Below are 13,449 nucleotides of genomic sequence, written 5' to 3'. Positions count from 1 at the left end.
GCAGATTGGGCAGGAAACATTGATGATAGAAAAAGTACAAGTGGAGGAGCATTCTTTCTTGGAAAGAGGTTGGTTTCTTGGATAAGCAAAAAGCAAAATTGCACATCTCAATCTATAGCAAAAGTAGAGTATGTTGCAACAATAGTAAACTCTTCTAATATTGTTTGGTTCAAACAATTATTGGAAGGCACGAAGGTGGAAATCAAAGAACTAGTTGTTATGTTTTGTAATAATACAAGTGCAATTAACATATTTAAGAGTCCAGTAATGCATTCAAAAACCAAGCACGTTGCAATAAAGTATCACTTTGTCAGAGATTTGGTATAGGATAAGGAGATCAGATTGGAATATGTCCATACAAAAGAACAAATTGCTGACATATTCATCAAGCCATTACCTAAGGATGCATTCTTGTATCTAAGAGGTAAGCTAGGGGTCATTCCCCTATATGAAGCTTACTAAAATGAAGTTTTAGTGATGCATCAATAGGAACCAAGTTGAAAATCTTTTTAGTTGATGCAACACACTCATGGAAACATTGCATATGAATCAGTACTTAAGGTACATTGCTACTCATTTGGTATGTGTTGTCTTTGGCATGTGTTGTCAAAGAGGGAAAGTATACTATAATATCTTTCTAAAATTTGAATTTGTTTGTGAAGAGTTTGCTATTTGAAAAGAAGCTATGTAATTCCTTCACAGAGGGAGATTATTGTATTTGAGAAGTTTGTGGCTTAAAATCTAAGAAGGAGAAATATTCTGTTAAAAAAAGACTTGTTCTCAAATTTCATTTTTCTATGACATATTGTGTTGCCATCAATGCCAAAGAGGGAGATTGTTGGATACAATTGTTAAATTGTGTGTTGTCTTTGATGTTACACAAATGTCATATCAGTTATCAGACAGAGTCTACTGAGCTTAGTTGGTCAGCAAAGCAAATTACAGAGTCTACCGAGCTCAGTTGGTTAGCAAAGCGAATTACAGAGTTTACCGAACATTCCTTAATATACTCTGTGGAAACAGTTTCTACTGAGCTGACTTGGGCGTCGAAGGTTTCTATGAGAGAAGTCAGTTTCTACCAAGCTCACAAGGTCAGTGAAGGGAAGATAGTGTTTATTGAGTTCACTCGGTCTACAAAAGATTTTGCATAATTCACGGTGTTTACCGAGCTTTAGTTGGTTAACATTGGAAATCATTTCTGAAGCAATGTTTACCGAGCAGGGTCGACTAATGAAGGATTTCATTTTTTTGGTAAATAAAGTATAATTGTTTTATGTAATGAATGTAGCCGACTGATGTAATGATTATTGGTAATTGCAACTTGTAAATGAGCTGACTGGATAATTTGTAAGGTATAAATAAAAAGTCAAGTTGTGAATTCAAAAGTATGGATGGATGAATGAGCGAGCATGCAAGTGAGTTAATTATGTCAAGAGGAAAGTGTGAGTGAATTTTAAAGAAGGATCAGATATCCTTGAGGAGCAGCAAAGGTGTATTCGATTAGAGAGGATCTAGTGAAGGAGAACATAGATCTGTAACAACAAAGTTCAGTTGCATCTCATTCAGGTCACTTCATTGTTACTTTTTCATCATTGTAGCAATGATTCCTAAATCTCTTAACAGAGTTGGTTTAACAACCATTTTTGTAAATCCTCTAACAAGGTGACAGTTCTATTGAATTATTCTAAAGTCCTCTAACAAGGCCACTCCTAGCAGGGTGATTAAATCCGTTAACAAGGTCACACCTCACAGTGTGTTTTGTAACCTTTAATAGGGTTGGCTCTTAACAAGGCTCACTTCAAAATAGTGATAATCAATAGCTAATTACTTGGTGCTTTTTCCCATATTGGGTTTCCATGTTAAATCTAGTGTCTCTTGTGTAGATATTATTTATTTTATGCATGCATGTTAAATCTTTGTGAATGCTTAAAGATCAGTAATAAGTTAAAATGCATCTATCGAGTTATAACATTTTTCTGTGTGGTTACCAAGTGACAGCAATAACTAAGTTTATAAGACATCTAAGGGATTTGTGGATTTGTTTTTGTAGTAACTAGTTTGCCCCCCCTCTTAGTTACTCCAGCTATATTTCCAACAATCCAACACTTCCAAAACCCTTTGCTAAGTTACAACATACTGCATTCACAAGGCTAAACACATGCAACATGCCTAGTCCATATCACATCATTTTGCATAGGCAACACAAATGACATTAAAATTGGTGAGAGAATAAGTTAATGCACATTCCTGCCCTCATACTAATCAAAACCTATAATTTTTCAATGGTGCATTCAAGAGGAATAGACCATTATTGTTGAAACTCCTATCGTAGGCCTAAACAAGGCCACCAAGCTTACAAAATTCAACAAAACTCACAAATTCAATTGCCTTATTTAACCAAGGTATGAAAAATGTGTAATATTGATCCCTTCATGCATTCAAATCATCAAATCATGGAAATTCTCAAAGAAAATATAAGTTGTAGACCAAAAAGGCTCTCACTAGTTATTATAGTTACAATCATTAATTGCTCCAAATGTCTTGCCAAAAACTTCCTTAACTAAACAAATGTTTGCCAATAAGTTTAAATCAAATTGGGGAATGAATACCTACTTTCCCATGCTCACCCAAAACACAAAAAACCAAGATGACTGGTCAACTTTTGGAATTTTCCAAAACTTGCAATTTTGCAACTTTGCAACATTTTTTGCAATTTTGTATTTTTGACAACTTATGACCACAACTATGCAAGGCTCCACCAAATACACCCAAAAGGATTATAAACATACCCAAAAAAAACTTTGCCCCAAAAACTTCCTAAAATGTGACTTTGACTACCCATTGACCAAGGTTGACTTCCATTAACCAATGAGCAACTTTGCACAAATGATGCAACAACCTGTCAAATGACAATCAAAACAACATAAATAATTCCAAATGCATAATTCACCCTCACACAAACACCTAATAATCTCAAAGCCAAAATTGAAGGGGGGGAAGACAAGATTCCACGTGATGCATCAACATCATGACACATGGTGAATCTTGGTATTAGTCATTAAACATCTGTGAAGTGGATTCTTAGTTATCCAAGAGGCACTTCAAATGCTTCTATTTGTTATAGTGGGAGTATTCTTCAAGTAGAAGGGTTTGTAGAAACTCTACTACAAGTTATGTTTTCTCTTTAGTTGGAGGTTCATTAGTTAGGTTTCTAAATTATAGGTAGTACTAGCATTGTCAACAACTAAAGTTAAATTATGTGGCAGCAACACAGGCTAGCAAGGAGGCAATCTAGCTTCATAGGCTTTTGAGTGAGTTACAAGTAAAATGAGACAAAATGGTTTCACGTTGTGATAGTCGAAGTCCTATTCACTTAGCACGTATTTTAGCCTATCATTCTAGAACGAAACATATTGATATTCAATATCATTTTGTTTGTGAAGTGGTAGAAGAATACATCTCTCTGTCCAAAATCCATAGTGATGTTAACCCTACAAATATTATGACAAAGGCTTTAGGTAGAGAGTTCATTTGGTCCATAACTTCTCTTGGTCTCTAGAATACTTGATAATAGGTAGCAATGTCAATGGTCTCTTGGTAGAGGAATTTCACAAGTTTGTAATTTGACTTCAAGTGGGAGAATGTTGGAATGTTAAGTCATCATAGATAACCTCTAGTTGTGGTTAAGTCATCAATAGGGTTAAATTGCCATAGATGCTCATGAACTATAATTAGAAATATTGTATGAGTCGACATACTGTGAATAATAAGTCATTTTAGTGACTTAATAAAAAGAGTTATTTTGACAAGTACCTTACATGTAGTGGTACAAATCACACTAAAGTTAGTCAGTGCTCTATAAATTGGAGTCTGCAAGTATGTTGTTATATTTGACTCAAAATCACGATTGTTCATATGTTTTGAACATTATTGTGCCTATGATAATTCCTGTGAAAAAAACCGTGTGACATTTTCTTGTGATTTTTTACTACTATATTTTTACTAAGATTTTCCCTTGCTCTTCCCTAAAAAATTCTACACTTGTTAATTTTCATTATAGTTTCTTTACTTGATTTTCCTCCATTGCATGAGGAGGGTTGACTAATTTTGATTCAAGAATTTGTACATGAGGGAGAGGAGGTTTTGGAGCAAAGTGGTCAAAGAGTATTTGGTTTGTTGGAGAGACTTGCCTTTGGAGGATGTCACATGGGAAGGATAGATGATATTTCAACATCAAACTTTGTAGTTGCTTGTGGGAAAGCACTACCATGAAGGTCCAAGACTATAAATGTTTCTTTGTTAGGCAGTCTAATCTCTATTAGGAGATGGCCTACTTTTTAGGTTCTTGGAGATAGAGGACCCAACCAAGGTTAGTGGAACCTTGTAGGGGAATTTACAGGCCTTTCTAGATATGCAAAAGAAACCTCCTATTTTTTAGGAGAATCTTTTCTTTAGGAGTGTGGGAGATGGTTTAGGAAGAAATCTAAGTCATTCTAGATGGTTTAGACAGTTTCTTAAATTTTAGAAAGGGGTCTTATTTTTTAGGAGGGAACTAACATTAGCCCTATTATATTTAGACATCACACTTGGACTGGTGGTAGCACTCAATTTTTAATTTGGAGTGCATATCATTATTTTATAAATAAATGAAATATTGAAATTTTTTATTTTGATTTTTTAAATAAGTGAATGCAATAATATCTAATAAAGTTACTTTATATTATTATTTTGATAACGTAACCAATAAGTGGAGCACCATAGGACATGATGCCTAGGAAGGCATAAATAAAGTTTTTTTAAAGCTTCTTGTCATTAGTCCTTGTCGTTAAGGCGAGAAACTATAGTTTTCAACTATTTTTTGAGCATTAGTTTCATTCTTGAGAACCATTCAAGATGGAAAATCATGAAGAAAAAAAACTAAATTTGAGATTAAATGCACATCATAAATATAGATTTATTTTTAATTATTGACTAGTGGCATTTTTCTTGGTAGTTTTTAAATTTTTCCTTCAGAAATATTAAGTAAAATGTGATTGACATTACAAGTGGCATTCAATAAATGATGTATGTGGCAGCCTATGATCTTCTCTTTCTTGAATGGCTTCAAGATTCTCATTATGTGTTTCTTTATATTGATAATTTTTAGGTCTCCACTTGTCCATCTACTTGTTATAATATTTATTTGTATGCATTGAGGTTGAGGTAAATTAAAGAGTATGGTGTATAAAATGGCTAAAAGTGCCCATTTGAACAATTTTTGAGGATTTTTGACTTTAGAGAATTGTTGATTGAAATCCCTTAATAAACCATGAGTATCTCAAGGTTTCCAAAATACATAACTGCTATTTTTTTTTAGCCCTAGATTTGTAATTAATTAATTTAATTTTCATTTATATCCCATCAATTTGAAGAACTTTTAGCAATATATTGTGCTAGATTTTTGTGTTCTAATATTGTTACCTATTAAATCTGCCTATATTTTAGGCTTCATAATGCTCCCACATTGGTTTCCATTTTCTTTAATTTAAATAAAATCTTAAATAAACAAGGTCTCGAATTTGTGAAATTTCAATTTCGTTAAATATAGTTTTTAAAAATCTCCATGTTGGAAGTAGACCCCAAGTTTTCAATGAATTATTTTTCTTGTTATGGCTGAGAGCAATTTCTATTTTAGTTATTTTTTGTTTCTATTATTTTCTCAGAATTTTTTATTAAAAAATTCTTGTCCTTTAATGTGCAACCTTTTAACTCTCCCAAGGGGTCTAGGTTTTGAAGATTTAAGTATGCCATACATTTTAAACATCATTGCAAGTGTTCATGATTTAGATCTCCCCCAACTATTGTTTCTCTTCGTAGACAAGCTCTTCAAAATTGTTGTGAAATTTCTTCTCTAGAAAAGGTTTTTGTCATCAACATATAAAAAATACTTGACCTTTCACAACAACTACAAACTAGCACAAATTTTTTAATTGATTTTAGCTTCCATAATAATATTTCTATTGAACTAGTAGTGTGCCAATCAACTTGTATAAGGAAAATAATTTACCTAGGGTTGAATTAGTTTCCCATGTATTTCCCATTTGGAGCAGGAGGTTTAACAAAGGTTTGTATTTCCCACAAAAATATAATTCTTAGTAGGGCTTAAAGCTCCCAGTACTTGCACTCATTTTCCAAGAGTGAGTATGTGCTTGCTTTACTATAATCAGTTCTAATTTTTATTTTGAAATGTCCTCCCTTAAATTATTTAAGCTTTGCTACATTGTTTACAATTACTATTTTAGTTAAGGAACTAAATATTCTACTTTTCATTGTCTTTCCTTTAATTAGTTTTCACGTTTCGCTATATTTACCCACTTTAATTTTCTTGAATAGATTCTTATTTGAATTAAAAGAAATCTTGAAAGTCATATTTTAAAGGAGTCTTATAAAAGCTCATCTAATTCAAGATTTAAAAAATAATAATTTTGTCTATTTTATCTTTTTGAAGGTGGTACTTGTTGTTCTACTTGATTAATAACATTTAAATATGTGTCTCTGAGTTTATGAATTTTACAATTAGTATGATCTTATTGTTATTATCATTCATATAATTTTATCATGGTCTTTGTAAAAGGATTTAGATCCTCTTAGAAATTCACAAGATAAATATTTAAAAATTAAATTCATTGTACTATTTAATTTATCAATCTAATATTGTGTTATAGAGAAAAACTAAATATTTATTGGTACAAAATATATGATTTTAAATTAGATGTTTATGGATGTAATTTATCATTGGAAAGTTTTTGAAATAAAAACAATAAAGCTTTCGGGAATTTTGAAAGAGTGTCTCTCAACAATCTGAAAGAAACATCATACATCTATTAAAAGGCTTATACTAGTCAAATAATGTCTATGAACTTAAATGATTAAATTAGATTATATGTTCATACTTAAAATTTGGATCTTATGTATCTTGGTGCCATCATAATAAAAATGCTTATTAATCTGATAAAAAATTAAAACATAATGTTTGCTACTGTATTCTTATCTTTACCATGTGGATTTGGATCTCTATGTCATGTCACTGGAAAATTGTATTGACTTGATGCAATATTTGTCACTAGAAGTTACTGTTAACATCTAAACATCGTGTTTTGGTATTTATGTAGTGTTTTTGATGTTCCAAATGTTCAATAGCCATATGATTTAACACACAATGTAATGCCATTAAAATTTATTTATAGTTTGGATCATCATACATGCCACATTAGGGCCCTCTAAAACGGCTTAGAGAATTTGGAATCTCTTGGGTTAGTTTTCATGTTTTTGACTCTTGATATGCTCGTTGAATATTATTCCTCAACCTCTCAATATGTGTAATTGATGTATTGGGCAATGTGGTGCCATAGTTAAGTATGAGAAGTTTACTCCTATCAACTTCCCGTTATACTTTGTTGCTTGAAACTCGTTCATTATCTTTGAATTTCTGTTTTCATACATAAAAATGGCAGGAAAAAGAAGAGAAATGTGAATCATCAATGGAAATTAGACAGACTGCTTAATTCAATCCATCTGCATTCTTCCTTCACATTGTGTTCTATAAATTGCAAGGGGACAATTTGAAGAAGTGGGCACTTAAAATGAATCAAATTTGTATCTAAAATTTGCGCAAACCAGCTTTGTAAAGGATAATAGCTATAGATTCTGAATGCTAACAACTATACAGACCCACTGAGACAGAGGATCAGCCTGCAGAACAAAATACGAAGGAAATATTTCAAATACAAATTACCAAGACTAAATATTTTTGCAGATCTTGAAACATTTTTACAGTGAAATTGTTCTGATTACAAGTATTTTTGTTCTGACAAAATCCGACACTAAATTGCATTTTAGACCTTGCTAAATCCTTGAATAGCATCAAGGAGGACAATGTGAAAGGGAATGACTATCAATTTCGATTTTGAAGAAAAATTTCCCCAAAAGATTGGGATCATTGATTATTTGTGGGAGAAATGTTTTGTACTTCGCGAGGACTGCGATCTTCTCTCTGATGAAGAAAGAGCAAGGGCCAATAGGGGACATGATTAATTCATCTTTTTCATAGTCTCCTCCATAATAATGAACTACACTTCATTCTTACTGGCCTGTATAGATAATAAAATAATAAGTGGACTAAGTATCTAACAACTTACAAGTCCAACAATGACTTTACAAAAATTATGCCGACTTACAAAACTTCTTGATTTTGGAGTCATATTCCACTCCTGGGGCATATTTAAGCTATATCTGTGATTTTCTTCCCACTATTGGAAAGAAATCACATACAATCTTTTCAGCTGAGCCATCAATAGTAGACAAATAAATAGATCACAATAACAGAAGGAACCATACTGAAATTGCATTCCTGCCTATGTATTGGACTAGCATCACTGCCTCCATCTAACATCTTTTCTGATTTAATTTTTGGCACAAATTGCTTTTCTAGGGTTTTGTTTTGGTTTTTTATTTACCTTTTGATTTGACTTGAGCATATTCAAGGCCTTTTGTTAATTCTGATTTATTAGTGTGGAGCAATCAAAATTGCCATGATCACAGGTTCTAACCGGAAGGCTGACAACCTGTTGAGTTGCCCCAATCAAAACCAGAGACAGTATTGATTATTTGGAATTTTTGCTTTCAACCCTCTCCCTAGTAGTTTTCCAATTATAGATTGAGATATTTTGGGACATATGAGCATCCTCTAAATAAATAGTTGTTAGTCTCAATCTTGTTTTTAAAGTTCGATATTTATTTTAAAGTTAGAATTATTTTGTTCAGTCATTTATCTGTATCAGATGGTTGTGTTGAGTTTGAGGTTGTAGTTCACCATAAAATTCTTCCTTCAGATGACATTGGTTGTAAGGATTGATTTTAGAATCTTAGATTTAACCATACTTTCTAACGTTTGCTCCCTTCCATCTGATGTGATTCAAGGTCTTTTATAAATTTATTTTCTTGTCCATGCATTTGATTTGGCTAGAGACATTTAACTTACTTAAAGAATGCTTAATATTATTTATTTAGCAATGAATTATAACATTCTAATTTGTTCTCTTATATCTATATTTAATGGATAAGACTAATATTTAAATTATGTTATGCAGGTTACATTTTCTCCCTTTTTCCAACCAACAACTGTAGACAATGTCCAAAGGCATCAATTTAAAATGAAAGGTATTATGGAACATTTATTCCATTTGATAATTACGACATTTATTAATATTATATGAACAATTATTTTAATCAAATTTTATTCACATATTTACATAAGGCAGGGACTCAAGTTTTGGAGAGCTCCTATTGTTATTATAATTTATTATAAATAAGGGATTGATATTGGTAAGGGTGTAATGTCCCTGTTATAAAGTAAATGTATTTAATTAAACCTTGTTAATCGGCTGATTGATTTAATATATCTCGGACCCATTTTTATTTTGTTTCCGTAGTTTGTGACGCCGTTGGCTATCTTTGTACACCCTCGGAAAATTTCTCGACAGGTATTTAAGCACGACTTATAGGTAGTCTTTAGGTATGCATTTTGGATTATTTCTTTGTACTACAAACTCCTGCTCAGGGTTCTTTGTTGTTCGCCATTTCGGAAGTGAAAGACCTTCTCTATTTGGCTTGTCTGGTTTCGGTGGGATTCAACCCTCACCCTATTCCGTCGCCTATAAACACTTCACTCAGATTCAGCAAATAGAAGCACCATCTTTGGCATATATATATATATATATTGAATTCGATCTTTATCATTTGGTATTTGGATTCCATTAAATTCTTTGTGATTGTGAGTGTTCTCACTGTAAGGCATAGAAGTCCATCCATACCACATCTTGTTCTTGCCCACTCTGCTACTTCCGTTGCCGCACAACTTTCACCTTCCACCCACACTCTTCCTAAAGTCTAACGTATGGCCTGCCGTACGGCTCTCTCTATTCCCATACTCCTCCATCCATCATGCTTCTTCATTACCCCCACCGTACTGCATCCCCTTTCACCATATGGCTGTCCACTTCCAACCGTACAGCCTACACCCTTCCCACCGTACGGTTGTCCGCTTCCAACCATATGGCCTACACCCCTCCCACCGTACGGCCAAGCCAATTCAACCGTATGACACACTCACTTCCAGCCATACGGCATAGCCAAGCCTCCCGTATGGATTTCTTGTACCACCATTCCCTGATACATATATCCTACAGATCCGTATGACACTCTCCTGTAGGATACACACCATTATTCTGTCATTGTTTTGACATTTAGGAGGATGGGAACATTACAGTGGTATCATAGCTTTTGATCCTACCTACTTGTGGAAGTGAATGCAAGTTTATACTCGAAGGAGAAGGAAAAGTAACCCTATTGATAGAATGGAAGATCATCAGGATTCCACAACAGAACTCATGAATCTTTTAAGAGAGCTGAACAGAAACCAAATGCAAATCAACGAAACCCAAAGGCTTATGCAAGAAACTCTACAAAAATTGGCCAAGGGAAAGACAGGAGAACAAAATGGGCATAGCGATGATTCTGTTTCGGGAAGGACAAATTTTCAACCCTCTCGCTCTCAACCCTCGATACCCATCTTCCTTTCAAGGATGGAAGCACCACGCAAAGGAAGAGAGCCCACTTTTGAGGAAATGCAAGAAAAACTTCGGGAAGATTGGTGGAATGCGAATATGGAAGGTGATATATCTTACAGAGACTATGTTGATCGAAGAATGAGATATTCTAGTGGGGGAAATCACGACTATTTTAATGATGATCTTAGGAGAAAGATCGAGAAGGTAAACTTATTGTAATTTCATGGATCTGGAGTCATTACCACACAATCATGGGTCCTAAATGCAGATACCTATTTCCAACTCAATCCAATGCCCGAAGAGGAAGCAATCAAGTTCCCAACACTTCATCTGGAAGGAGTGGCACATGAGCGGTGGCATCATGGATTGGTCACTCTCAGTCATGACCAAGTGACCTCTTATGTCAAGTTCACTGAGAGACTCATTGACCATTTCGATGGGAAAGATCCTGAGCTAAACTTCAAAGATCTAGCTCAACTAAAGCAAACAAGCATGGTAGACAACTACATCACTGAGTTCCAAAGGTTGTCAGTCCTAGTCACAAACGTCTCTGAAAGACACTGAATTGTGTTATTCATGGATGGGCTGAGGGAGCCTTTGAGAGGTTGGATCAAAGGGTTCAACCTGTGTAAACTCAATGAAGCTATTAAGAAGGTGCATGACATGGCCACATCTTCCTCCAAAACTCATGTAGCTACACCAACACCATCCCACGAGAAGACAAGGACAAGGAGACAGTTCAAAAGAAACCTCAGATTGATGCAGATTCTCGGCAAGAATTTTGGAGGAAAAAGCTCTGTTTTACATGCAAAGAACCATGGGGACTTGGTCATCGTTGCCTTGGGAAAGGAAAGATTCACTACATTGAGGTGATGCCTGATGACAACGAAGGAAAAGTACCTACAGCAACCGATGAAGACATTACCCAACAGGAGAGAATAAATGCCCTAATACAAAAGGGGGTTCCATTGCTACCCTCACTACATCGATAGGAGGTGGTATCCTCAAAGTTCGTGGCACACTTCACGAAAAACGAGTCCCAATCATGATTGATAGTGGCGCCACACTCAATTTCATCAATTCATCTTTGGTCACTAGTAAAGGCCTGCGCGCAGTTGAGCATGGAGGACTTGAGGATAAGGTTGCAGGAGGAACCTTGTTACCTTGCACTCATGTGATCCCACAGCTACAAATTTCCATGGGAAACTACACCATGACAAATGATTTCTTTGTCATAGATTTGGTTGATATTGATATCATTTTGGGCATTTAGTGGTTGGAAACTCTTGACCAGTACACCCAACGTTTCAAAAGGATGGACTTTTCATTCGAGACGGATGGCAAGAAGGTGCTACTAAGAGGAATGTCAAATAAAGGATCGAGGGAAGTCACAATCAAGAAGATGGAGGCAATTTTTAAACAGGTTTTGGTCCCAGACGCTGCAGATAAAAACAAGATAGTCAACACCTCACCACATTCCTTGGATAATTGGCGGGCCCATCTATTGGTTGAGTATTCCAAGAACACTTTTGCATGTGAGTTGATGGATGGCTATGTACGCGATGAAAGATACAAAGTTATTGATGATATCATTTACTTCGGCGGGAAGATCTACTTAGTGCCTGACTCGGAACTAAAGGAGCTGATTACAAAAAGTTTCCTAGAACCAGATGTGTATTTGCTTGAGGACAAGCAAATTTTGGGACGGGAGGACTATAATGTCCCCATTATAAAATAAATGTATTTAACTAAACGTTGTTAATGGGCCGATTGATTTACTATATCTCGGACCCATTTTTATTTTGTTTACGTAGTTTGTGCCGCCGTCGGCTATCTTTGTACACCCTCGGAAAGTTTCCCAACGGGTATTTAAGCACGGCTTATAGGTAGTCTTTAGGTATGCATTCTAGATTATTTCTTTGTACTACAAACTCCTGTCTAGGGTTCTCTATTGTTTGTCATTTCTGAAGTGAAAGACCTTCCCTATTTAGCTTGTTTGGTTTCAGTGGGATTCAACCCTCACCCTATTCCATCGCTTGTAAACACTTCGCTCAGATCTGGCAAATCTGAGCACCATCTTTCGGCATATATATATTGAATTTGATCTTTATCATTTGGTATCCGGATTCCATTAAATTCTTTTTGATTGTGAGTGTTCTCACTGTAAGGCATAGAAGTCCATCTGTACCACATCTTGTTCTTGCCCGCTCTGGTACTTCTATTGCCGCACAACTTTCACCTTCCACCCACACTCTTCCTGAATTCTAATGTACAGCCTGCCGTATGGCTCTCTCTATTCTCGTACTCCTCCATCCACCATGCTTCTTCATTAACCCCCACTGTACTACATCCCCTTTCATCATATGGCTGTCCACTTCCAACCGTACGGCCTACACCCTTCCCACCGTATGGCTGTTCACTTCCAACTGTACGGCCTACACCCCTCCCACCATAAAACCAGGCCAATTCGACCGTACGACACACTCACTTCCAGCCGTACGACATAGCCAGGCCTCCCATATGGACTTCCTATACCACCATTCCCTGATACATATATCCTACAGATCCGTACGACACTCTCCTGTAGGACACACACCATTATTCTGTCATTGTTTTGATATTCAAGAGGACAGGAACATTACAAAGGGGAATAAAATTCTAAAATAAACTTAATAGAGTGGAAACTTTGAAAGGGTCGGTTGAGGTTGGAAATGAATAAAAGAACATTTGGAGGTTTCAATTTAGCATTTGAGCATTCATTTTGATAGCAGCAGTTATGGAATCAAGCTCCTAGGAAGAGTTTCAACAACAGATTAGATTTCTGAGAATGGAAACTCCCAAG

At 35.1% G+C, this 13,449-nt stretch overlaps 1 protein-coding gene across 1 annotated transcript in view; it reads right to left on the bottom strand.

The window, feature by feature from the left end:
* Positions 1 to 7,201: 7,201 nt before the first annotated feature.
* Positions 7,202 to 13,449, bottom strand: part of LOC149542012 (uncharacterized) — a 163,630-nt gene continuing 157,382 nt past the window's right edge. Inside the window, exon 7 of the mRNA XM_089797057.1 lies at positions 7,202 to 7,731. Within this exon, the coding sequence (XP_089653183.1) occupies positions 7,678 to 7,731 (54 nt within the window). The 3' untranslated portion in view covers positions 7,202 to 7,677. The remainder of the gene's footprint in view (positions 7,732 to 13,449) is intronic.

This window comes from Cupressus sempervirens, chromosome 8 (assembly GCF_028749045.1).
Source record: "Cupressus sempervirens isolate cs-2001-9-10 chromosome 8, ASM2874904v1, whole genome shotgun sequence".
NCBI classification, from domain to species: Eukaryota; Viridiplantae; Streptophyta; class Pinopsida; order Cupressales; family Cupressaceae; genus Cupressus; species Cupressus sempervirens.
This window is presented reverse-complemented; position numbering and strand designations above follow the sequence as displayed.